This window comes from Zootoca vivipara, chromosome 3 (genome assembly GCF_963506605.1).
Source record: "Zootoca vivipara chromosome 3, rZooViv1.1, whole genome shotgun sequence".
In the NCBI taxonomy this organism is placed as follows: domain Eukaryota; kingdom Metazoa; phylum Chordata; class Lepidosauria; order Squamata; family Lacertidae; genus Zootoca; species Zootoca vivipara.
Genome location: NC_083278.1, coordinates 74,975,546 through 75,003,026, shown reverse-complemented (window position 1 = coordinate 75,003,026; position 27,481 = coordinate 74,975,546). Strand labels below are relative to the sequence as shown.

General features: G+C 42.9%; 1 protein-coding gene across 1 annotated transcript; it reads right to left on the bottom strand.

Annotated features, from left to right (window-relative positions):
- Positions 1–1,625: 1,625 nt before the first annotated feature.
- Positions 1,626–27,237, bottom strand: GPR137B (G protein-coupled receptor 137B). Its single transcript, XM_060272861.1, has 7 exons — positions 26,744–27,237; positions 17,041–17,090; positions 12,349–12,571; positions 8,457–8,604; positions 6,775–6,899; positions 4,563–4,687; positions 1,626–3,600 (listed from the first exon to the last, which is right to left on the bottom strand). The coding sequence occupies exons 1-7, from the start codon at positions 27,113–27,115 to the stop codon at positions 3,489–3,491; spliced, it is 1,155 nt and encodes a 384-aa protein (XP_060128844.1). The 5' UTR covers positions 27,116–27,237; the 3' UTR covers positions 1,626–3,488.
- Positions 27,238–27,481: the final 244 nt, after the last annotated feature.

Below are 27,481 nucleotides of genomic sequence, written 5' to 3'. Positions count from 1 at the left end.
TCCACCTGGAGCAGGAACTGGGAAGCCATTCCAGTATCACTGCCAAGAAAACTCCATGGACAAAGACAACAGGCATATAAAAGTTATGACGCTGGAAGATGAGCCCCTCAGGTCAGAAGGCGTCCAACATGCTACTGAGGAAGAGCGGAGGACAAGTACAAGTAGATTCAGAGCTGACGAAGCGGCTGGGCCAAAGCCGAAAGGACGCTCAGTTGTGGATATGCCTGGAAGTGAAAGGAAAGTCCAATGCTGTAAAGAAAAATATTGCATAGGGACCTGGAATGTAAGAAGCATGAACCTTGGTAAGCTGGATGTGGTCAAAAATGAAATGGCAAAAATAAATATTGACATCCTGGGCATCAGTGAACTAAAATGGACGGGAATGGGTGAATTCAGTTCAGATGACCATCGTATCTACAACTATGGGCAAGAATCCCGTAAAAGAAATGGAGTGGCCCTCATAGTCAACAAAAGAGTGGTGAAAGCTGTACTGGGATGCAATCTCAAAAGTGATAGAAAGATCTTGATACGAATCCAAGGCAGACCTTTTAACATCACAGTAATCCAGGTTTATGCACCAACTACCGGTGCTAAAGAAACTGAAATTGACCAATTCTATGAAGACTTACAACACCTTCTAGAAATGACACCAAAGAAGGATGTTCTTCTCATTATAGGGGATTGGAAGTAGGGAGTCAAGAGATAAAAGGAACAACTGGCAAGTTTGGCCGTGGAGTTCAAAATGAAACAGGGCGAAGGCTAATAGAGTTCTGTCAAGAGAACAAGCTGGTCATCACAAACACTCTTTTCCAACAACACAAGAGACACTCTACACGTGGATATCACCAGACGGGCAGCATCGAAATCAGATTGATTATATTCACTGCATCCAAAGATGGAGAAACTCTATACAGTCAGCAAAAACAAGACCTGGAGCCAGAGACCAAATTGCAAACATGCGCTGGATTATGGAGAAAGCTAGAGAATTCCAGAAAAACATCTACTTCTGCTTCATTGACTACGCAAAAGCCTTTGACTATGTCGACTACAGCAAACTATGGCAAGTTCTTAAAGAAATGGGAGTGCCTGATCACCTCATTTGTCTCCTGAGAAATCTCTATGTAGGACAAGAAGCTACAGTTGGAACTGGATATGGAACAACTGATTGGTTCAAAATTGGAAAAGGAGTACGACAAGCCTGTATATTGTCTCCCTGCTTATTTAACTTATATGCAGAATTCATCATGCGAAAGACTGGGCTGGATGAATCCCAAACCGGAATTAAGATTGCCGGAAGAAATATCAACAACCTCAGATATGCAGATGACACAACCTTGATGGCAGAAAGTGAAGAGGAATTAAATAACCTTTTAATGAAAGGTGAAAGAGGAGAGCGCAAAATATGGTCTGAAGCTCAACATTAAAAAAACTAATACCATGGCCACTGGTCCCATCACCTCCTGGCAAATAGAAGGGGAAGAAATGGAGGCAGTGAGAGATTTTATTTTCTTGGGTTCCATGATCACTGCAGATGGTGACAGCAGTCACGAAATTAAAAGACGCCTGCTTCTTGGGAGAAGAGCAATGACAAACCTAGACAGCATCTTAAAAAGCAGAGACATCACCTTGCCTACAAAGGTCCATATAGTTAAAGCTATGGTTTTCCCAGTAGTGATGTATGGAAGTGAGAGCTGGACCATAAAGAAGGCTGATCGCCGAAGAATTGATGCTTTTGAATTGTGGTGCTGGAGGAGACTCTTGAGAGTCCCATGGACTGCAAGAAGATAAAAACTATCCATTCTGAAGGAAATCAGCCCTGAGTGCTCACTGGAAGGACAGACCCTGAAGCTGAGGCTCCAATACTTTGGCTACCTCATGAGAAGAGAAGACTCCCTGGAAAAGACCCTGATGTTGGGAAAGATTGAGGGCACTAGGAGAAGGGGACGACAGAGGATGAGATGGTTGGACAGTGTTCTCGAAGCTACGAATATGAGTTTGACCAAGCTGCGGGAGGCAGTGGAAGACAGAAGTGCCTGGCGTGCTCTGCTCCATGGGGTCACAAAGAGTCGGACACGACTAAACAACAACAACATATTGTACCTATTGAGATTAGTCAACTAAGCAAATTTCACCCACTCACTTTATTTTTTTCTGTTGCTGTGGTATATAGGCTACCTATTTGGTCTGCATTCAACTCAGTAGATCAAATGAGTAATACTTGAAGTAGATATTAATGAAGGAAGTAGTAACATTTTCTTTAAGACTGCATCCTGCTAGGAACAATAATTCCCTTGTTAATACTTCTGTTTACTCATTTACAAAATGTTCTCCCAAATGGGGGGACAAAGATTACCCCACCCCATTTGTCCTCTCTTCTCAAAAATTGGCCTTGCACTTTTCATATGCTGTCTAAAAGTGTCATTGTACAGATATACAATGTAGTTTGCACCAATGTACCTGTAACTTGGAACAGAAAATGTAAATGAAGCCTGGATTACGAATAAAATGCTGAATGGAATTTGGCACCTGATATTTAGATAATCACTTGGTGTTTAGCTGACTCACGAAAAATATTGGCAAAGCCACAGCTAGCAATTGGAAATTACAAACACAAATAATAATGTTGGACAGGTGTCTTATACTGGTAAAAAATGGACTATGGACTATATTCAGTGATTAATACTAATAAAACATTTGGTTTTCTATTAAGACTTGGACAGTGTTTATTCTTAAGCTTACATACAGATTTGTTGTTTGCTTATATCAAATGATGAACTATCAAATGCTGAGCTCATAGGTATCGTGGAAGCTTTTTATTTTATGTCTATTCTTTTCTCATGGTAGGATCCCATGAAACTGAATATGAAATTAACAGTTTCTCATTAATCACAATTGGCAATACTTGCTTGTCATCCATTCCATACATGCATCAAGTAATATTAGACTTTTTGTAATGAACATTTTGTTGGAACTAGGAGTATTTTAAAAATATTTTTATATCAACATTGCCAAAATACTTTGTATGATGATCACAACTCATCACCATCATATCCTACTGAATACATTACAACATGAGACACAAAATTATTTCTGTACATATAAACAGTGACAATATAAGAAAAGGGCTATAAATTTATAGCAGTAGTTTTCCAACATAAAAATAGATAATACAGAATACAAATGTTTTATCTTAGGCTGCAGTCTTGTAATAACACCTCTGTATTTTGTCTTCATTATAAAAGGAGACACAGTGACTTCAGTAGGAGTGCTCCTATGTATAATTAAAGTACATGTGCAAATCTTTGCAAGATCACATCCTAAGCAAGGCAGATTGGAGTGAAAATATAACTATGTTAAACCTGTATGGTTTAACTAAGTAAACCTATAGCTTGTTTTTACTCCTATGTTTTTCCATGGGTCATGCTATGCCCCTGTAACTTGTGTCTTATAACTAATGTGGATTTATTTTAATCAACATTGGTTTAGTGCTACATTGGGCTTGGTCGTTCTATCTCTGTTGTATAATCCTGCTGCAAGGATCCAATGTGAGGCATAAAGCTGTTGATTTGATGTCCCCAGTCATAGTAATCGGGGGAGAAACTAGAAAACAAAATTAAAGAGAAATTAACTTGGTAAAATATAGGCGATAAAAAACAATACTTCAGGTCATATGTTCTGTCAAGTTCTAAGCAGGCACTAGACAGCCTTTGGTTCAAGGAATTGTGCAGGCATGTTTGCTGCAATCCTGTGGTTCCTGGAATGAATTCCTGCTGCAGCTGGAAAGGAATTCGCTAGAGGGGCATAGGATCATACAAGAACAGAACACTGTGGCTTGTCTTAAATTTTATACTTAGCTGTTAATCCAGGTCATCAAGAGTTCTATGCTAACAATCCCCAATTGTACTTGGAAACTAAATCTGAGTACAACTTTCATTTACACGCAACATATTTTGATGAGACACATAAAGATTCCAGCAATAACTTATCTGCATGTTTGTGGCATTCATAACCTGTTTAGCTGGTTGTCTTCCCAGCTTTGGGTAGAATAATGAATTGTAGGAAGTAATTCCTGTTCTTCTGGTGTCTCCCAGTCCTGTACAATTTAATAATGCGGGGTATTGGGGAATGAAACTCAAATTTCCATGGAGTGTACAGAAAGAGGTTGGAATCACACATAAACCTGAGTGATAGAAGCTAGGCGTCACAGAAGCGTGGCAGATTACTGTAAAGAATAAATTGTTACTGTGGCAAAATACTGGGCATAATACAGCCAAGTAGAACATTTGAAATCAATAGGTCCCCCTTGAAATTAATGGGTGTTGTACAGTTGTGTCCCTCTGCTGACAGAAGGCTCTTTAAATTAGCCTGGCTAATTACCACTTCCTTCTGCAAGCCCTTGTGCCCCTCCACTCTGCTCTAGGAGGACCCTAGGAGGGACTGCAGGTGAAAGGGGGAAATTCTGAAAATTACATCTGCTCCAGTCACAGAAGCTACCAAAGCTAGAATTCTGCCACAACTGGACACAATTCCCTTTGGCCTCACATCACATCAGTTTGCCTCACCTGCCATGTATACTGTGCGGTGATATACTCCACGCCAAATCATCATCACTGTCATATCTGCGAGGATTGTCAAAGAAATAAGATCTTGGACTGAACGCATGCGTTGGTACTATCCCTGGGTTTGTCTAGGGATGAAAGAGAAGTTACTTTGCATTGCACCCATTTCCCGTTGCCGAGTTTTGTGATTTGGCATCTGTCTTGAAAGAGAAATGCAGAGAATTCTGACCACACTTCTCCTATCCTGTCTCACATTTCTGTGCACTTATTTACATGCTGGCCTTCTGGTAAACGTATCTGAATATAGCCTCTGTTCCTTCTCCTTTTGCTTGGAGGAAAATGATGGGAGTGAACAGGAACAGACAATAAGTTAAGTCTTGCAAAGTTTCCAAAGCATATGAGAGTATCATTAGGAAGCAAATGATCTGGCTTATCTGTTCTAATTTATACTCTGATTTAACAAGCCACCCATTCTACATTGAGACATACCCAAATTATCTCGTCTTTTGTTATCTGATTTGACATTGAATCTTTGCTATTTCTTTTTGAACTCTAATGTCCCAAACTAAATACAGGGGCCCAAATCAATAGAATCATAGAATTGTACGGTTGGAGGAGACCACATCTAGTCATCTATTCCAACCACCTGAAATGCAGGAATCTTTTGCTCAATGTTGCACAATCCCAAGATTAACAGTTTCTCTACCAACTGAGCTATCTTCTAGTCAACAGCTATTAGGTTGCTCACAATACCAGTCATTTTTTAATTTATTTTTTTTAAGCATACTAAAATGGCCACAGAATTATATTTGCTCACTGTTATCATGAAGAAACTGGCTTAGCTTGGCATTATTTTGTCATCTTTGATTTGAGAGGAAACATGCATCTCTTTCTGCCTTTTTTCACCCAGTGTCTCGCACTGTGAAACGTATAGTACCGTATCATGAGAGAAAAAAATAATTAAATTATGAGGATCTTCTTTAAATAAGGAGATATGAAGTAAAGTACAAACTTAGTCAAATTTTTGTAATTTGAACTGTCATTTAATTCCCTGTTAACAAAGCTCTGCTATGTAATTGCTTATATAAACTTCCAGACACATATATAGAATATCACTATTTTATTTGGCTATTACTCCCCTCTAGTGGCTAATTTCCAGAATATCCAATTCCAAAATCCATATTTGGGAGATACTTTTTGCCAACCACAGTATCACAAAACAGTATGCAAGCTTTAGAATTCTCCATAAAGCTTCATTAGGCTCAATGATAAACAAAGCAAGGGGTGCATCTTGTAAGAGCCTTAAGGTGGGAAGAGGTGGCCGGCATTTTAATATGGTTAATCTTTAGGATTTTAATTGAAGATGAGAAAATGACACACACACACACACACACACACACACACACACACACCGTTTTGTCTTAATTTTTAAAGAACCTTTGATGTTAATGTTTTTCCCTAATTTTCCAGCCTGGGGAAATACCAAAATAAAAAAATGCTACATCAGTTACATACAAAGATTTTGGAACACAAGTATGCAAAACAAGAATCTTGTTTAAATAAAGTGAAGCTCTATACACTGATCTGCCCTTCTCCTTTGTAACATTGTGCAAACTTCTGCTTTAAATGGGTTACAGGTAGGTAGCTGTGTTGGTCTGCCGAAATTGAAACAAAATAAAAAAATTCCTTCCAGTAGCAATTCCTTCCAGTTTGTCATTGGTATGAGCTTTCGTGTGCATGCACACTTCTTCAGATACGAAAGTTCATACCAATGACAAACTTCGTTGGTCTCTAAGGTGCTACTGGAAGGATTTTTTTTAAAAAAAAAGATGAATTCTTAAATTTAACCACAGCGCCACCTGGGTCCCTAGTAAATGATTTCATAGTGAGTCACAATAAATCAAGAATGAGGCAAGCAAATTCTTATCATAAATATTTGCAATCCAGATATTTTGAACCAACAACCCTGTGCCACCTTCCCCCAAAGCTGAGAGTCCATAACATCAGGAAATAAATGCCTTAATAACTCTAGAGCATAATGGACTGAGCGGAAGAATAATTATGCAAAAACAAAGGGTGCTGTCTGTATTGTTCAATAAATGTGTGCACTCAGATTTCAGAAGGGACGTGACATTGCTATGACATGAGAGGCATTTTAAAAAAATAGAATACCAAGAAGTGGGCATATGTTAAATGCGGGGAAAATATAACTTACTAGATCTTTTGTAGAGTTTCGGACACGGAAGAAGAACACCACTAAGGATGTGGGCAGAAGTTCCCATACAAACAGGATTACTCCAAATACAACATATCCAGCATCACCCAACTGACATTTCAAATCTGCCTGTTGCAAAATTAAAGTTAAATATGTATTAGATGTACAACTAAATTCAGCATTTGCAACAATCACACAACCTCCATCTATTGCAGAATGCATAAGGAAAACACTTCTGTGTGCAGAAATACAACTCTTTCACCACTCTTTGTGAAAATCAACTGCATAAAATACATCTCTGGGCACCAGAGATTGCCTAGATGCATCTACAATTATCTTGGCCTAAATAAACAGCGGGTGGCGCTGTGGGTTAAACCACTGAGCCTAGGGCTTGCCGATCAGAAGGTCGGCAGTTCGAATCTCCGTGACTGGGTGAGCTCCCATTGCTCTGTCCCAGCTCCTGCCAACCTAGTAGCAGTTCGAAAGCACGTCAAAGTGCAAGTAGATAAATAGGTACCGCTACAGTGGGAAGGTAAACCAATTCCGTGTGCTGCTCTGGTTCGCCAGAAGCGGCTTTGTCATGCTGGCCACATGACCTGGAAGTTGTACGCCGGCTCCCTTGGCCAATAACGCGAGATGAGTACCGCAACCCCAGAGTCGGTCACAACTGGACCTAATGATCAGGGGTCCCTTTTAAATAAACAAAGAACCAGCAGGTATCCAGGCAGGCAGGTTTCACGGGGATTTTCTGACCAGCAGATCCCACTAATAAGGATGCCATGACCAGTGGGCACTTTAAACATACTGAAATAAGTAGATGGACTCTTCCACAAGCTGTTTTGGGGATGTACTTATAACATGAGAGACACTGCAATTTTGGCCTAGTTCTTAGTCACTCTGGAAGGGTTATACCCATGAGTCACTCGTGGATAAACTGACCTGGTTCTGGATTTCTCAGAATGAATCACAACTGGGGCTAAACTACATGTGATATTAAATGTGTCAGTTGAAAGCATGCCAGTTGTTTCATTAAAAAAAATAATTGCAAGGGGCAGGCAAGTGCAGCTCTTCCTTTTCTGCCTATGAGCCAAATGAACCTTGCACCGTGCTACTGCTAGTACTTGGTTGGACATCCTGTGATGCTTTAATCACAAGAGTAGCTCCAGTGAAATCTGTAAAATCAAAAGCCCAATTGGACTTAAGACTTGTTGGCAGATAGAGCTTCTTATAGCCTAAAAGGAATGCTTTCTTAAGGCTTTTCCATGGGTTATTTTTTATGAAGTCATCATGCCAAAACCAGGCAGGTGCACATGGTAGGTTTCTTCAAGATAAGTTCATTATTTTTCTGCAGGACGAAGTGGTTATACTGCATTACTCTCCTCCTTATATCACATTCCTGGACTACAAAATGCACATAAATGAGTCCTACAATTCTCCAGCTAAGCTTCTGTAGCCTCTCTTTTTTTTAAAGGCTAAAAAACTTTGATATCTAAAAGCTTACATATAGTTCTGCACAAAAAGTTCTTACCTTGCAGACCGAGTACAGCCTGACTTGAGCAGAACCCTTTGTGGCAAATTATTATTAATTGCAATGCATGTCGGGTAAATGGGGTTTTCCTTTTATGCAATCAAATATCAGTGCAAGAATGATTTAATCTTGATATCACAGGAAAGTACTATACTTGCCTGGTCAGATACATTGTACCAATCATAATCAAAAGAATTCTTGCTTTGAGAAAACGATAAAATGAACAGGTTGTAACAGGCTCTTGATGTATAAAGCAGTATAACGATCACTCCTACAGTAGTTAACTGGCATACGGATGAACCCTAAAGGAGAGATTAAAAACACACATCTTAGTATACTTGAATTTGGGCTTGGAAAGTGAGCACTGAAATGACATGATTCTAGGAGAATAGCATAGCTGGACATCAAGTTACTTAGGACCACCCCAGATGCTGTTGTTTTTTTTTAAATCTACAGTTTCTTTTGCTACTGCCAGGTGTACAGTGCTCATGCTTACCCATATTCTGCAGCTGAGTTCTCGTAATATTTCACTGCCATACTATGCATTGTTATTAAGTAAGAAGTCCTATCATGTTCAATGGAATTCAGTCCCAAGAAAATGTGCACAGGATCACAGCCACGCTTATAGATCAACTTTTGTTGTTTGTTTATATGTTGGGTTGGATCTAAGATTATATATCTTTCTACTATTTGCGATTTTACACCAAGCCCCTAGATATTCCCATCTAGTCTAATTTCCAAGATTTAAGCACATTATTTTCAAAAGCTGTCTGTCTGAACCAAGAACATTTAAATAAGCACATGACACTTTGCTGATCCAAGGGCTTGTGGCATTATTAAAGGAACTGAAATCAAGAAGTGTAGGAAAAAGGACCACGAAAGCTGTGGTGGGACAGTTTACACACAGCAGACGACACTTAAAAGAGGAAATCATTGCTATGTACATCTTTGCATTAGAGATAAAATGTTGTTGCTATGGTAGTCAGGGAGGAACAAGCTGAAAGAAACTTCCCATCCTATTACAACCAAGTCTAAAAATGGAACTACCGTGTTTCCCACATTTTAAGACACCGTCTTATATTTATTTTACCCAAGAAAATAAGCCTATGGCTTATTTTCGGGGGGGTGTCTTTTTAATTTTTTTTTAACTGTAATTACGGCAGCCAGCGTTGCTGCTGCTGGGTTCCGGAGGCAGCCTGCAGGGTCGGTGCCCAGCTGCGCCGGTGCTGGACACTGGAGAGAGCAGGAGACTGAGCAGCCACTGCGGCATCGCGCTGCCAGAGACTCGCAGCCACTGAGGAGCTTGCGGCGCCGGGGCTTGCGGGCGGCTCTCGCCTTTCCGCCCTTTCTCCTGCTCCCGGGGGAGACGTGGCTTCTATTCCCCATTGCCAAGGAAACAGCCCGGGGGAGAGACGCCAGAGCTGAGGCGCCCCCCGCCCGCGGATCCCACGTGCCGCCGAAAACGGCAATGCTTAGGGCCCCCCACTCCTCGCCCGAAGTGGAGTAAGGCCCCCCGAGCGGTCCAGGGCTTGCTTCCGAATGCGCAGGGACAGGACTGCGCTGTTAAACTCTTTGCAAACTCCTTGCCCAAAAGAAAGCTGTCCTGCAGAGTGCCGGATCGAGGAGCCGGTCTGCAGAGTCAGCGCCCAGCAGCGCGGCGCTGGATTGAGGAGGCGGTGCTTCGTGCGGAGCTGCTGGGCGCCGACCCGGCAGGCCGCTTCCTCGATCTGGCGGCCTCCCGGGTTGGCGCCCAGCAGCGCCGCGCGGAGCACCGCCGGTCTGTAGAGTCAGCGCCCAGCAGCACGGCGCTGGATTGAGGAGGCGGTGCTTCGTGCGGAGCTGCTGGGCGCCGACCCGGCAGGCCGCTTCCTCGATCCGGTGCTCCGCACGGCGCTGCTGGGCGCCCACCCGGGAGGCCGCCGGATCGAGGAAGCGGCCTGCCGGGTCGGCGCCCAGCAGCTCCGCACGAAGCACCGCCTCCTCAATCCAGCGCCGCGCTGCTGGGCGCTGACTCTGCAGACCGGCTCCTCGATCCGGCACTCTGCAGGACAGCTTTCTTTTGGGCAAGGAGTTTGCAAAGAGTTTAACAGCGCAGTCCTGTCCCTGCGCATTCGGAAGCAAGCCCTGGACCGCTCGGGGGGCCTTACTCCACTTCGGGCGAGGAGTGGGGGGCCCTAAGCATTGCCGTTTTCGGCGGCACGTGGGATCCGCGGGCGGGGGGCGCCTCAGCTCTGGCGTCTCTCCCCCGGGCTGTTTCCTTGGCAATGGGGAATAGAAGCCACGTCTCCCCCGGGAGCAGGAGAAAGGGCGGCAAGGCGAGAGCCGCCTGCAAGCCCCGGCGCCGCAAGCTCCTCAGTGGCTGCGAGTCTCTGGCAGCGCAATGCCACAGTGGCTGCTCAGTCTCCTCTCTCCCATGCCCAGCGCTGCTGGGAGCCGACCCTGCAGGCATGGCTTATTTTCGGGGTATGTCTTATATTTTACAAAGGCTTTAAAATCCTGCCATGGCTTATATTATGACTCCGTCTTAAAAAGGGGGAAACACGGTATATAGCTGGCGTTTTCAGTACGGTATTTCTCCAAATTAACCAACTGAGACAGAGCAGTTTTATGTGGCCTTTTACACTCCAGTTTCTCTAACATAATAAACACACATGCTTCCCAAGATCTTATATAGATTTGGATTTGAGTCCTCGTTCAGCTCATGAAGCTCTCTGGACAGCCGTGGCCCAGATAGACATGCACAGCCCTACCTCCCTCACCCGCAATGTTGTTGGGAAGGGTGTAGCCCTCATCCCTGAACCCAGCCCTAAGCCCCATGGAGGAAAGGTGTATGTGTTAGGTTCCCGTTCAGCCAGTTCATTGATTGCTGTAGATTTCTGTGTCATGATTGAAGGAATAAAACCAAACAAAAATCCTGCAATAAAGGATCATTGCTCTGTTGTGCTTCTGCTGAAGTAATACCCAAAATATCACTTTACAAATTGCATGTGTGCAAGAGCGAACCCTGTATATTCCAAATATCCAACAGATTTACCGCTTGTGGTGCTATGACTCAAAATCCCTGATTTGTTAATTTTTGTGCTGAAATGCATTGACGTGATACCAGGACATTTGAGTATGGTGGTGGATTCTCTGCCACAATCCCAGAGTTGGTCACGACTGGACATAATGGTCAGGGGTCCCTTTACCTTTAAGCACATTAAATAATTATATAAAATTCTTTAAAATAACCAAATGACAACAGGAATCTAAATTGGAATGAAGGACAAGCACCAACATAGAACAAGAAGTCAGCCTGTCTCGCGGAACAAGAGACATTTTTCTAAAAGTTCCCAAATATGAGTCTTGGTGAATCTTGATCAGGAAAGAAAGAAGGTATGATCATCAGACTATTAAATACCCATGGGATGGAAGGCCGACATCTGAATAAAAAGAGACATGTGGGAACATTGAAAGAAGAGAGGGGAAGAGAAGGAAGGGAGACAGCAAAGGTGTTTGCCCATAACCTTTGCTACTGCAATGAACCGAGAAGAATTATATTATGAATTTTGTTTTTCTGAATCCCCATCACTTTTCCCAACTGATGGGGGAAAGGGCAAGAATTGAGGTAAAAACATAAGCACTTAAGGACAATGTTTCTGAGTCTAATAATTCCGCTGTCGTAGAAGGGAAAGCAAGTAGCCACCTTCCACCATTAGGCAATGAGGGGAGTGGCATCAGAGAGAAATAAGGCTCCCTGCATTCAATGGCACTTACTCCCTGGTATGTGTGCAAAGGACTACAGCCTAAAGCTAATAAAATGAACATACATTCATATTGACTTAATGGGGGGGGGGGAAGTGGGTGGGCCACCTTCTTCTCTCATGAGTCACATACCGAGGGGACAGAACTAGAGAAACTTCCTTAGGGAAAGCAATGTCTGTTTGAAGTGATATGATACTGCTTTAAATGTATGGGGCCTTGTTCTTCAACATATACCACTCACTTTTCCACACAAAGATACAATTCCCACAGAAGTTGTACAAATGTCTGAAGCTGTACTTTACCTTGGATTCCAAGTAAATATTTGCTAAGGACATCTTGGAAATCTTGTAGAGACAAATGGAGAGTGAGATGGCACATAGCACAAACAATGAGTCGTTTATAGCAACCCGGATCAATACAATGATCTTCCTTTCTGAATTCTCTATTCTCACAAGTACGGCACACGTGAGATTCACCAGCAGGAAAAGTAGACTGACAATAAATGACACGAGATAAAGAGGCAACCTAAATGGGGAGAAGGAAACAATTGCTTTTTAAATGATTACCTTTTTAGCAAGTGTTAATAAAATGCACAAGGTTATCCAAGAATATATACCCTTCACTACAATTTCTAGAGGAGTAGCTGTGTTGCACATAAGCAATGAAGAGTTTAAGGCACCTAACAAATGTCCTTTTATAGGATTGGGATGGTGCCGGTATGGATGGCATCTGGGACAGGGTCCCCTCAGTGGTGGTTCCTCATTTATACAATGCTGTCCCTTGTAAAGTGAGAAAGGTGCATCTCTCTCATTGACTTTCAGGGGTTATTTTGTTTTGTTTTGTTTGTTTGTTTAGTATACCACCCTATACTGAATGTATACTTAAATACATTCCTGTTTACCCAGGCATTTGATAGCTGAGTAAAACTGGCCATAGCAAGCTTGAAATTAGTAACTGGCAAGTATGTTCTAAATGAATTTACATGTTTTTAGATGGTTTTGCATTTTAAAAAATAATAATTGTATTTTAGTTTAAATTGCATAGTTTTAACTTTTTGATGTTTGCTGCCCTAGGTTTTTTTGAGAGGGGCAGGACAGAGATAATAAAAAATAATATTTGGGTCACTAAGCCTGTGGTTCTATATCTGTAAGATGGGATTCTGTAGAAGTGGTCAAACCAGTTTCTTTGTTAATGGCCACAGGCAAGTCTGTTAAGCATCTTTTTTGCTTGACTAAAAAGAGTTAGCCAAATACAGGTGTGCTGCCATAGAAATGACTAGGTAATGATGTTTCCAAAAGAAGGGAACAAGCCTCCCACCCTCACTTGGCAGGTGGCAATATCATCCTGGGCGTAGTTGAAGAGTAGGCCAGGACCCAGTCTGTTCTAGTCACCTTTGGAGCTGGAAACACAGAGACTTCACTGTTTGAAGATCTGTTGGAGAGTTAAGGCTGTGAGCTCTCCCATCTTATGCTACGTCTACATGTGTGTGTAAATAAAAGACACAATAGTCTCCAATGATCTTCATTCCAAGGAAACCCAATTCAAAGGATGAGCTGGCACCCTTAAAATCTCTCTCTGCTCAGAGATTGGGCTGTACATAACAGTATAAATGGCACAAGCTTTTGTGGACTAGTCTACTTCATCAGATGCATGAAATTTTATCCCGAATTATAGGAATACTGTATAGGCACATGGCTTGGTGGAATGGGGATTGCAAACATTGAGGTCAGAAGGAAATTAAATGCAAAAAGTACAAGTGGTGATAGTTACGTTATAACAGCTACCAGTGACAAAGTAATTGTTGTTAAAAACACAGACATCCTGGCATTGATAAACTAATTAATTCATGCTGTGTGATTTTCTTTTTTTAAAGCCTTTGAATAGATTCAGGCCACAAGTGATAGCAATGAATCTCTTGGTAGATTCATTGTAATTCAGTGGTTTCATGATGCAATCTTCCTTTGAAGCTCCTTCTTCCTTTGAAGCTCCTTTTTTCAACAATTAATTCCCTTCTGATATTACAATCTGCAACTCTCCTCTTCTCAAAACCCCCCCCCCCCATGTATACCCCTGTAACTCAAGATAAAACTTGCCACGTCTGATGAAGGGAACTGGAGACCTGAAAGCTATGCCATAAATAAATTTACTAGTCTTTAAGGTGCTATGAAACTCTTCATTGTTTCTCCATGACAAAACAGTTCCTTAGCTTAAGGCACACACCATACCTTTGAAGCACACTCTTTCTCACAAATACCGGTAATTCTGGGCACTGTAGCTTATCCCTCACAGAGTTACAATTCTCAGCAACCCTTAACAAGCTACAATACTCAGAATTATTTGAGGAGGCAAATGTGCTTTAAAGGTGTGTATACAACTTGGTTTAATACATTTTGCTGCCTGAGGCAAAGGAGACAATTGCCCACCCCTCGCCAAAACACACAATTCCATGTACAGAAGCCAACCTAAGTGGCAGTGGAATCCCACTGCAACATTGGTGATGGGAACAAGTTCCCCATTTTACTTGAGGACAGCAGGCTAGCAGCACAGGACTCTTGTGTTCAACATCTCGCTGCCATTCGCCCACCAACTCTGCCAGGTGCCTGCTCACTTCCCACTGCAAATGCTGCCATGTGTGCAGTACATGATCAGCCATTATTAAAGCTTCTGCACAATCACGTTTGGTACAGAAGTAGTATTTAGCAAGCAACATTATTGCCAAAACAAAATAAAAAAATTCCTTCCAGTAGCACCTTAGAGACCAACTAAGTTTGTCATTGGTATGAGCTTTCGTGTGCATACACACTTCTTCGGATACCATTATTGCCATTTATAAATGTCACTTGAACACAACAGATTCAAATTTCCCACAGAGAAGCAAAGGTTTTTGGAGTGGGAAGTTACCTTGAAGGCAATCCAGTCCAACACCCTACAGAGCCAGTGTGGTGTAGTGGTTATAGCAGTGCCAAATTTAGGGTGTTGCAGAGAGTTTTCCCACATAGGGTGCTGAGCCAAGGGGGCACATAGTAGTAGTAGTAGCAGTTATCTATCTATCTATCTATCTATCTATCTATCTATCTATCTATCTATCTATCTACTTATTTTATGTACTCAAAGTAATTATTGTGAAAATAAGAAATATTCGGAGGAGGGCGCACCAAATTTTGACCTCGCTCAGGGTGCCATATTACCAAAGTCCACCCCTGATTAGTGTGTTGGACTAGGACCCAGGAGACCAGGGTTTAAAGCTCCACTCAACCATGAAGCTCATGAATCGCAAGCCTATCACTCACTCTCAGCCCAACCTACCTCACAGGGTTGCTGTGAAGATAAATTTGATGGTGGGGAGACCTACCTATTCCACCTTGCACTCATTAGAAGGCGAGATATAGAAATAAAAACAGCAATCCGTTTTAAATGTACTAAAAAAGTGGGATCCCTTGCTGAAACTCAGGCATCCTCAAACTGCGGCCCTCCAGATGTTTTGGCCTACAACTCCCATGATCCCTAGCTAACAGGACCAGTGGTCGGGGAAGATGGGAATTGTAGTCCAAAACATCTGGAGGGCCAAAGTTTGGGGATGCCTGCTGAAACTGATCCCACACAGACTGCAGCATTTGTACTTCGGAAAGTAAGTAGTTAAATGGTTGCACAGTAACCACAGCCTGTGAACTTGTTCCATGGAAATCTGATTAAACACAGCGCACTTTCAAAACTCTGGCAGGGAGAGGCAAAGTACAAGAACACATCACATGTTTGTGAACACATCCAAACAACATGCTTAAGCCATGGAATTAAAAACATCCTGCCAAAGATGGAAATGGAAGGTTTTCTTACTTTACCATGTTTGCTCAGAGAAATAGAACCGCAGTTGCCTCTCATGAAGGAAAGTCAAGGCAACCTCTACCCGTGGATATTTTCAAGTTGGAAAACACTTTACACCTTTCATGTTTCATACCTATGTAATGTATGTTTAACAAATGCTGATAAATGCACGCATATCTATTTTGCCACATGCATGCATGCATGTCCAACAACAAATGAAGGGCTACAGGTACCCTACCCCACCTTCAAGGGGGTTGTGCACTTGGAGAGGTAAACTTGGAGGGCATTAACTGCAGCTTCAATGCAAGCAACTTCTTGGTTCTCTCCTGTCTTTCTTGAGTCTTAATAACTGCATATGACCAGGTGTTATGTGTAAAAGCTCTCCTCAGGCTCTCAGCTTCTACTAGGATCCTCCCTAATGAATCCTGGCACAGGGTGAAAAAACTGGCATGACATGGAAAAGCAAGACATCCTGATTCTGAGGCAAGGCTCGTGGTAGCCTAAAAATTCCTTATGTGGGCATTTCAGGGCCTTCAAGATTTAACTCCAGTCCTCTCATGTTCATTGCTGTTGCTTGCACATACTGGGCATAAATAAAACCACAACACTTATTTCAAAGCACGGTAGGCTAAAGTGTTACCTGCTGCGTTGCAGGATCCCTTTGGGAGAAGAGAAGGCTAAGAAGTAAACCCTACACAATTCAGGAGTGGTGTCCCTGAGATGGTGGAATGGCATCTTGCACACCTCCTCCCAACAACTCCTTCTGCTAGGCTGGTGCCAAATGTATTGCTCTGCTTTCCTTTGGACCACATCAGTGAGGCCGAGATGGAGGTCTTGTCATCTGGGCAGCCCAGGGCCCCCATACACACTGCCCAGGCTTGTGCTACTTTGGTGCAGGAGATAGCAGTTAAAAGATACCAGTCTCTGGAGCCACAACAGGCACTGTGATTCTCTAGTGGTTTAACTTCATCCCCAGAGACAGATGAATGTCAACAATAAACAGACTAAAGTGTGCCTCAGAATCAATAAAACTCTCAAGAAAATGTTGCAATGTAATTATTGCTTCTTTCAGTAGGTGAATACAGTTCCTACGGAGGGGTATTACAATATGGCCCAGCCAGCAATGAACGGTTGCTTTTCCTTTTATTCATTACAAGAAAGGTGTTTCTTACCTGTATTTAAGTAGTTCTGGTGAGTATTTTGATTTAGCTTTGAAAATCACCTGGAATAAAAATGAAAGTGCATATTATACTTACACAAATTCAAGGTTCAAATATTGTTAGCACTCTCTTGTCCCTTTAATAGAGATGGGCCTTTGCTGAGCAGGCTTGGCTTATTCATTGAAGTTTGCTGGGCTGTGGGACTGAGAACACTGTCGTTTAATGTGGATACTAAGCTTACTGTATCTCCATTGTCTTGTTTTCCAAATCACTGCTCTCTCACACTTTCCAGTCCCTTTGTCTGGATTTTCCAATACCCGAGGTCCTCCAAAAAGGAGAACAAAGAGCAGAATGTCATATGGACAACAAAGAATTAATGGAAGCACATGAAGCTTACTTGACACATTAAATGATGGTATGGATGAGCCCTCTGTCACATCCCAAGTAAGTTGATTTCCCGTTGCTCAACTGCTTTTACAGTACATAGGTATTTCCTGATGAGCCATTTCAGCCGGCTTGGCTGAAACCCAGTTGCTTATTGTCCTTTTTCTAGGCTGTTTTACACATAAAAGTAGAAAAAGCAAGTGCCTGTTATATATTTAGCATGTACCCACTTTTGCACTGTAACAAGTGAAATGACTAAACGTCCTTTTTGCTAACTTTGTGTAAACTGCAGAAATGAAGAAGCAGCTCAGATCACTGTGGTTCCCCTTAGCCTGTCTCCACACCAAGTGGACACATGGTGGAAAGTAGTGGAGTCGGTGTTAAAGTAGGTACCTACTAAATACATAACAGCAGGAGTAGCCAATATGGTATCCATCAGGCAATGGTTAGGACTGATGGGGACGGGAGTCAAACAACTGTATTGGAACTTTATAGTGCATATCTATCCTCTTCTACTGTAATGTGTGAACATCCCTGAGTAGCCTAGTAGGAAAAAAACACTTAATATAATATAAACCAGGGGTGGGGTACCTCCAGATATTGTTGGATCCCATCTCTCATCAGTCCCAGCCACCATAGTCCAATGATAAGAGATTATGGGAGCTGCAGTCTAGCAGATTATCTAGAACAGTGTTTCTCAACCTTTTTTGGGCCACGGCACACTTGTTCCGTGAAAAAAATCACGAGGCACACCACCATTAAAAAAGTTTAAAAAATTAACTCTTTGCCGCCCTATAAGTGTAAGAAACACTTGCCAAATATTGCTTTCCGGCGGGTCAAGCTCATTGCGGCCACGGGCAGGGCGGGAGAAAGCGAGGCAAAGATGGGGGTGTGGGATAAAAAGAAAGGGGGGGAGAGGGGAGCGCTTAGTGTTGGGAAAATGGCAGATGGGCTGGAAGAGCGGCGGCGCCGGCACCTGTGTGCGCTCCCTCCTCGCGCGCTCTAGCTCTCAGCTGCCGGGTTGGCGCCTCGCAGTTCGCGAGCCGCTACCTGCGCACGCGCCCCCGCGCGCCTGCCTTGCCTTGCCGCGACTTGGCCAACTTTTCTGCCCACCAGTTCTCGCCTGCGCTCCTCCTTCCCCCCGCCCCCTCTCCCCCCTCCCACTCTCGGCGGCGGATCCCTTTACCTTGGGAGAGGAGGGAGCCTGGGCGCTGTACGGCGGCGCTGCTCTCTCTCGGGGGGTTTTCAGCAGCCGTAAAGCGGCGTGAGAGAGAAGTGGGCGGCTTTCCCTCAGTCTCCCTCCCAAAATTTATTTGCGAAAAAAAAGGGGAGGCTCTGGCCGGCTTCCTGCAGCTAGAGCGAAAGGGGACCATGATGCTGCAAAATCGCCCTTCTCATGTCACGGCACACCAGCCAGCGTCTCGCGGCACAGTAGTGTGCCGGGGAACAGCGGTTGAGAAACGCTGATCTAGAAGGTCATGGGTTCCCTTCCGCTGTTCAAAATAGAAGCCTTTAACAGTGCAGTTCTATGCAAGTCAGAAGCAAGTCCCAGCTTATGTACTGGGGCTTACTCCCTAGAAAGTCTGTTTAAAGACATGGATGCATAAAGACCTGAGAACTGGCACATTCCCCATTTTTTTCTGATCTATTCTGTGCCACTTCCACTTAACCTTTCGCACATGCTTCAAACTTGCTAATATGTTCCAAACTTGTTACTCATATTCATCACTATCCTCTAATTCATCTCCATTTTGTTTTCATCCTTGTAAAAATGTGGTGCTCACAGCTAATCTCAATACAGTCCAAACCTAAGCAAAAAGAGCACGGCTCTCCAATGTTAAACCGGGAGGCAGGAAGTATAACAGGGGTCCCCAAACTAAGGCCTGGGGGCTGGATGTGGCCCAATCACCTTCTAAATCCGGCCCCGCGGATGGTCCGGGAATCAGCATGTTTTTACATGAGTAGAACGTGTCCTTTTATTTAAAATGCATCTCTGGATTATTTGTGGGGCCTGCCTGGTGTTTTCACATGAGTAGAATGTGTCCTTTTATTTAAAATGCATCTCTGGGTTATTTGTGGGGCATAGGAATTCTTCATATTTTTTTCCAAAATATAGTCCGGGCCCCCCACAAGGTCTGAGGGACAGTGGACCGGCCCCCTGCTGAAAAGGTTTGCTGACCCCTGAAGTAGAATAAGCAAATACTTGGAAAAAGCACGTATGTCTTCTCTTGCACTCGTATGGTGATGTGAACACCAAACAATGGGCATTGATGCTTATGATTGCCCCATCTTGTGTAGGCTTAGGCTCCAAAACATAAAGGGTGTCTTTCCCCTATTTGATCCCTGTGAGGTAGGCCAGGCTGAGAGATAGTGGGTGGCCCATGGTTACCCCAGGATGGCGCAAGCCTGATGTGAAAGACAAGGTGGTGGTTTCTCTATTCCACATATAAAAGCTGAACAGGCTGACAGCTGAATCTGATTTTAAAACACTGGTGACAGGATAGCACCCTCCACCATATCCTAGGGCAGCAAACTAGCCTTCAGTTTCTTCGCACCAAAATGAAATGCAGGGTTTGCAATCCCATAAAGTAGCTTAAATATAGCTGGCACAAACAATCAAATTGTTTAAAGTTGTAAAGATTTTCAGGTAGATTACATCTTAACAACAAGTCTTTTCAGCATCAAATATGTGTTGGCCATGGTATATTCACATTCTTATATATTATTTCTTGGCATGTCTTTGAAATGCCTTTGCTAACTTCTCTTTGAGGATAAGCGTTGAAAAGTCAAAGATGTGATTACCCTGATGGAATCACCATAATTCCAAGTGTGGTAAACACAAGTGATAAGAATGCACAGAGTGCTTGTTTACTTTATTCAACGTTATTTTCTTTTCCCCTGTGAAGAACACTGAACTAATCAGGATGTGGAAACAACACTTCACATACCTATGTCACAAGAACACAAGTGACAATAAAATGAAAGTGATCAGTGAGTGTAAACATGTGCAAGAAAAGGTGTATACAATACAGAATGTACAAAACACAAGTTAAACAAACTGGTCACTTTATATCCAAATAATACAGATAGTAAGTGACAAGATATCCAGGATTGTATCTTGTTTCATATTCCTTCCAAAATGAATTGGAGAATTATTCATGGGTGGGAACCATTAATCCCCTTATAGCTTCAATCTTTCCTTTCAAAAGGGTGTTTTGATACACAAGGCTTAACATAAATGATGTATGATCCAAATGGAAAAACTACATAGACCAGAATGTTCATTTGCATTACAAATGCCTCTCTTCCACTTTTGCTTCTGCATCGACTTTCCAGTGGCATCTGCATGTGAGGGAGCTACAAAGGCCATTCATATTTCATATATATGAAAGCACCCTTTGTGCTGAGTAACAGCCACATTCCATATTAACTATGTGTAAAACACAGCCTGACAGCATGACAGCAAATACATTTTGAGAGCTAAGAGGACAAGCTACACATGACAAAAGAAGACAGAGAAATCTCAGGATCACTAGCCAAGCTGAAAGAGACTAAACGCTGAGCAGGAAACAAAAACAATTCACTTCGAAATCAGCAGCCTTTAGGACACTGCTCCAGTTAGGGTACCCTTTATTGCATATCTAAGACCCAATAAAATGTACACTGGGTGAACAGGAAGAATGTAACTCAAGCATTATTGCATGCACCCAGCATTGCATTTAAACTGGGCTCTGTCCCATTAGCATGGCAGCATAGGACCTGCCTACACTTCAGATCCCTTCTGTGCATGTGTAATGGGCAAGGAGGATCGGATTAAAATGAATTGCCGGGAATGTGCTGCACCATGTGGCAAGTGCTTTCTGTCCAGGTGTATAACATTTAAATCAGGCCTAGTTGTGGCAATTCTGGATATCACAAAGACAGGTTAACCAGAGAGCAGAACAAATACTCTCTCTCTCTCTCTCTCTCCTCTCTTTGTGTGTGAGACAGACAGACAGACAGACAATTGCTTTAGGCTAGTAGACCAAAATGAAGCCATGGGGGGATGAGTCAAATGCCCCATACTGAAAATGACAAGTGTCTTTGCTCCTTCATCTTATATTTAAGGATAAAATCCTTAGACGGGTTATCCAATTTTGTTCTCAATTAGAAAGATGTATTATGCAGTGAATCTCACCCAATGGATCAAGATAACTGTTTCCTTTGAGAATAAATCCTGTGTTTTGTATGCGAGTGACTTGCTGAAGCACTCTGACTCAGAGTGGAAAGGCATATTACGCAGCAAAAATGGAGTTCCATTCCATTTGTAAGCCTAATATGGGGGTGAAACAGGGAGTTTACAGGAGAGAAGTGGCAGGCAGGAGTGAGTGTTCATCTCTTCCAGCTTTTCTCTCCCCACCCCCAGCACCCACGAAGCTCTTACCCCAGTCCAATGGTTCCAAAACTATAAATATAATTATTTGGGGAGGGGGAGTCATGGAGGCTGGGGTTGCAAGGAAAAATGAGAAGGACAGAAAGTTCCAAACCCTCCCTACCAACAAAGACACACATTTGGAAAACAGCTGGTTCCGCCCTGAAAAGTATGCAAGAAGGGACTCTGAAGGATTTGCACTAGAGCAGTGTTTCCCAGCTTGTGGACCTACAAGTAAAGTAAAACCAAAATAGTTATTACTTTTAATCCTTAACTGGTATGATGAATTCATCTTACAACTTTTTGTTTTGTTGGCATATTACTGTTGCATGCCACCCTGATCTCTGAGCAGTGCAAGATTCCAGGGTCTGTGTTTCCTTTTGGAAATGAGGCACAGTGGAGACTGTGGTGTCTTTATAGAATCATAAAGTTGGAAGGGACCCAGAAGGTCATCTAGTCTAACCCGCTGCAATGCTGGAATGTCAGCTAGATCATACATAACAGGTGTACCTTCAACCTCTGCTTTAAAACCTCCAGGGAAGGAGAGCCTACCACCTCTCGTGGGAACACCTCCAATTCCTCCTGCTGCACCCGTTCTTCCCCAGCTATTGGCTGCTTACAGTCCTGCCCATCCACACTCTGGATCTCTTTGGCCACCCCCTCCGTCTGTGTGCCTTGCAGCTGGGCTCCTGGGTCACTTTCACCCCATGTAGAGTCTCATCTAGTAGGGCCCTCACCTCGCATGGAATCACGCTTTCCTTTCCACAGAGCCTTCTCACCCACTCTGCTTGCTGCTACCCCATTCTGGTCTTGCTGTTGGATAATTTGCTCAAGCTGCTGGCTCTGCTGCTCCACCTGTTGCTACTGGTAGATTTCCTGCTGGAGCATCAACCCGAATACGTATCCCAACTTTTGACACCAGTGTTGCACACCACCCCAACATGTTGCAAGATTCCAGGGGCTCCAAGCACTCACACAGGGTTCATGTTTCCTTTTGGGAATGAAGCACAGTAGATACTTTGTGATATATGGTTCATTTACACATATATACAACCTGAGCCTATGATGGAGGGGTCCACAGCATTAACACCCCAAAAGGCTATTATTTCTCCCATAGCCACAGCCTTGGATTGCAGCAGAAATCAGGCCTGGCTCTCTTTCTCTGCTTGCTTCTGGTCCACCTCACTGCTAACTCTCAACTCTGACTTTGGTCCTTCCCACTATCTGTGATTGTTAGGAGAGCCTTAGTCCTCTCTCAGGGTTTCCTGTTAAACCATTCTGGGAACTGTTGCTCTGGAAGGGACACAGGGGTCTCGTAATAACTCTCAATGCCCTTAACAAACTGCACACTTACGTAATCATATGTGTTCAGAATGATTTTTTTTATAGCTTGTGAAGCAATATCCTTTAATCAGATGGTTGTTATTCTTACATTCCCGTAAGCACAATGGTGAATAACTCTGTAAGCACTATAAATATTCTAACAAATCCCACATTAATAGGGATTTATGGTAAAATTCTTCTTGGATGGCTTAAGTAATGGTTATGTAAAATAAATAAATTAAGGTCTTATTTATATATAATAAATGTTCATAAATGTACCAAGCAAACACGCACATAAATATATAAACCACATGTCTGAAACAGTACAGGAAGATAGTCCTGAAATCATTTTGACTCCCAAACTGACCAAATGTTTCTCTGCAAGGAGGGGGTGAGAGAACCTTCCCATTGTCTCAGGAATTAAGTAATTACCATCTCAAAGAAATGGCCAGACTACCAGGAAAGGCAATCAGATAAGGCATTATCAGATAACCTGGCAGACAGGAAAAACAACAACATTCAAATTTCTGCTGTAGACCGCCTTTTCTATGATGTATTTTTTTTGGGGGGGGGGTAGTCTTGGTAGTCTTCTTGGGCTACACCCCTTCTGTGATGTATGTATGATGTATGGAGGGGTGGTCTTGATCTCCAGGGCAGGGAATTTCAAAATGTCTATATAAGGGCAGGCACACCTTTGTTCTGGGTCCTCCTCCTTTCTCCTGCCTGTGAGGGGAGCACCCTGTTGCAACAGTTCAATAAAGATCAGGCTTACTAGCTGCTTTGTTTCCCAATATTCTCTGGTTGGCCTCTGTTATTTTCTCCTACTGATGGAGAACCTACAAAGGACTCTATAAGGGCTCTTGTATACCCCATAAGGGAATAAGGGCATGCTGCTAACATGCCAACCTGGTGCCCTCCACCTGCTGTGGACATTTGCCATCAGCCCCAGCCAGCCTTGATGGGAGTTGTAGCCCCCCAAAAAGCTGTACTATGAGGTCCAAGACAACTTCTTGTTTTGCCCATGCTTTGTACATGTTAAGTTTACTGGCATAATTTCAACCGATTACCTAATGTATTTCTCCTGCTCAGCCATCCTAATTAATATTATGGGCTTTCTCTTTACAACATGTCCAACTACAAAGTTATATTTTTTGCTAGTATTCAGTAACTTTCCTTCACACCCAAGAGGCTGGGTGTTATGCATGGTGAGGCATAACCAATCTGAAGCCTTTCTTATTTTTATTTGGATGAAAGTTGCCTCTGGACAGAGTGATCTCTTCTCCTCCCTTTCCACACTTGCCCCTGCTTGTCTTCTGTGACAACGTAGGTGTGATTTTTAACAGGGCACCCTTTGACAACATGCTGAATTACAAGCCAAACTTGCCACCTCCTGTATAGATTCTGAAGCATCCACTCAAGTAGGGTATTTTTTCCTCAGAATTAACCCCTATTGTATTCAGTGTAGATTACTTTCAAGTAAGTGTGTGCACAGGATTGCAGCCTGGGTGATTTATTATCATGGATCTTGCAATTCTTTTATGTAGTTCTCCTTCAAAGGTTGACTTGTTTTCTCAACTCTTATTAGTATTATTGGGGGGGTTTTCTGTACAAGCAAAACCTGCCACAAATTTATTGTTATGGTACTGGGGTGCTAAGCTGTAGGCCAGACCCCTCAGATTCCTGCATCTAGCAAGTGTTAAAAGCTAATCAAGCAGTCTAAATTCTGGAGATAGCAAAGCTAGCTTCCTGGTGAGCTGATGGGAGATTAAGGGGTTCAGACTGCAAATGGGTGGGAGCCCCTCCCTCAACAGGCAAAGGCAGAGTTGATGGTAGAGTGTTGCAGAAGAAAAGCAACAAGCTGGAGAAAGAGCCATGCCTGATTTCTGCTGGAATCCAAGGCTGCGGCTATGGCAGAAACAATACCCTTTCAGGGTGTTAATGCTGTGAACCCCTCCATCATAGGCTCAGGTTGTATATATGTGTTATACACCACAGTCTCTACTGTGCTTCATTCCTAAAGGAAACACAAACCATTGATAAACACTTGGAACCCCTGGAAACTTGTACTGCTCAGAGATTGGGGTGGTGTGCAACAGTATTTTAGCTTTTGTGTGCCACTTCTTTAAGTCCATCAGTATAATATCTCATCTGCATTTAACAAAAGACTTGCAGGCTTATTCTGTTTTTCAAAAATGTAATTTTATGTTACTTATAATCTGCTTTGGGAGGATTTGCATCCTGGAAGAAGGTGTATAAATAACTGCAATTAAAAGATAAATAATGTTACATTATATTATACATAACATATAATATAAAGTTTTGATCCTTTGCACATATGTTGGAAATAAGCTCTGCTGAAGTCAGTGGGGTTTTGTTCCAAGCAAAGGAACATGCAAAGGAACACTGCACAAGCCATTCAGCGAGTTCCCAAATGAGTTGAGATTTCAACGCCTGTAGAAACTTCTCATATTTTAAATAAAATATTGCAACTGCTCTGCCCAGCTTCTTTAAAAGGCTGGTATTGTTATATTACCTGCTTGTGTTTGTATATAAAGCAAATAGGAAAAGGAAAGTAAAATATTATTTAGTACTAAATATTTGGTCCAAATGATCAAATTGCTCAATGGTATTAAGTAATAATGCTTAGCATTAGTGCATTTCAAGTATTTAAAGCTCACTTCACATGCATTTTCTTTCACTAGCCCTAAACAACAGTCCTGCAAAATAGGCAAGAAGGTGAACTGAGGTTGAGAAAACAGTGAGAGGTTTGCCTAAGGCCATCTAGCAAGTTCCTGGCTGAGGTAAAAAAGAACAGGCTCATTGCTTCCATTCTTAACCCTTGCGCCACACCAGTTCTCAGGAAGAATTTTCCCGCACATACTTTTGCATACGTTTTCGCTTGACAGGACTGAAAACAAAACAGAAAAAACGCTTGCAATCAAAATAAATGGCCAGAGAGATCTGGATCTCCTGATAGCTACTTTATTAAAACTAACCCATCTCTATAGCAGTGAGATCAAGGAGTTGAGATCCAGACGCTTTGCTGAAGAGGCAACATGTGTGAGTTGCAAAACCTTACTTTGTTTTGTTGGTAAAAATCAGATGACCTGCTTAGTTTGATCATGAGGAAGCAGTTTCCCTCCCTCCCTTTTCGTTTCCTTATCAGTATCTATTTGAGGATTAGCCTAAGCGTTTCATGTTGGGTTTTTAAAGTATCCCCCACATATCCAATACAAGGACAACTTCTACTGACGGCTACAAGTGTGCAACAAAGGTTTGTGTAAAATGGCTCTCGGCGTATGAAAAATCATGACAAGTTGCACTATAAGTAGTTTACTAACCAAACAAGGATGTCGTATGGTATTTCATGCAATGAGATTCAGAGACAACAGAGAAACTCTCTTTTTGTGCTCTGGTGGGATTCGACTACCTTTTACTCAGAGTAGGCCCACTTAAAATTAATAACTTAGTCATGTTCATCCATTTCAAAGACTTTCTGAATGATTTCTGCATATACAACTTAGCTGAATGCCACCCTCAAAACAAACAAACAACAACAACAACAACGGCACAATCCAGACATGGCCATTTCCTTACCTGAGTGAAGTAAAGATTCATCAGTGTCAGTGTAAAAAACTGGAGGCACACCGGGAAGCAGTAAAGCAGCCAGAAGGCGAAAGGGCTGAGAGAATTGGCCGTGACAAAGTCTCTGAAGTAAAAGGAAAAGAGCACCGTCCGAAGCGACGCCCACAGCAGGCAGAGGAACAGAAAGACCGTCTGGTAGCTGAGCCTCTTGTGCCGGTAGTGAAGGACCAGCCAGAGCTGGATGTAAATGAAGGCGAACAGGAGGGAATAAAAGACCGTGTAGGCAATGGTCAGTCCCAGCTTCACATAGGGAGGCACCGCGGGGCTCAGAGTGGAGGGGAAGGTGTCGTTGCCCAGGGAGCTCCTCCACTCGAGGGCCTCCATCCCCGGCTAACTTGGCCTCCTGCTTCGGCTGCCTCCTCCTCCTCTTCCTCCTCCTCTCATCTTCCTACAGCAGAGGAACTCCGAGAAAGAAAACAAGCCGCACTTCCTCTTTGGCGGCTCACCGAGGGCTCGCAGCACATGATCACAATCCGGAGTGATTCATGAGGACTGCCTCTGTCAGCATTTGACAAGCAGCCACTCAGAAAAGCCGATCTCTGCGTGCCCTCAATTGAAACCGCCTCCTGCCCATTCGCTGGTGTTCCGCCCGGAGTTGATCTTAAACGACGCTCTCTTTAAAAAATAAAGAAACAAATGCTTAAAACAAACCGTGCTCTAAATTTTGATTTGTGCAATTCCCGGCTCCCC

Coding starts and splice junctions, on each gene's coding strand:
- GPR137B (XM_060272861.1), bottom strand. CDS start 27,115: ATGGAGGCCCTCGAGTGGAGGAGCTCCCTGGGCAACGACACCTTCCCC. Junction 12,572..17,040: donor CCAGAACTACTTAAATACAG/GTAAGAAACACC, acceptor CTCCCCATTTAG/GTTGCCTCTTTATCTCGTGT. Junction 6,900..8,456: donor CAATGTATCTGACCAGGCAA/GTATAGTACTTT, acceptor TGCAACAGGCAG/ATTTGAAATGTCAGTTGGGT.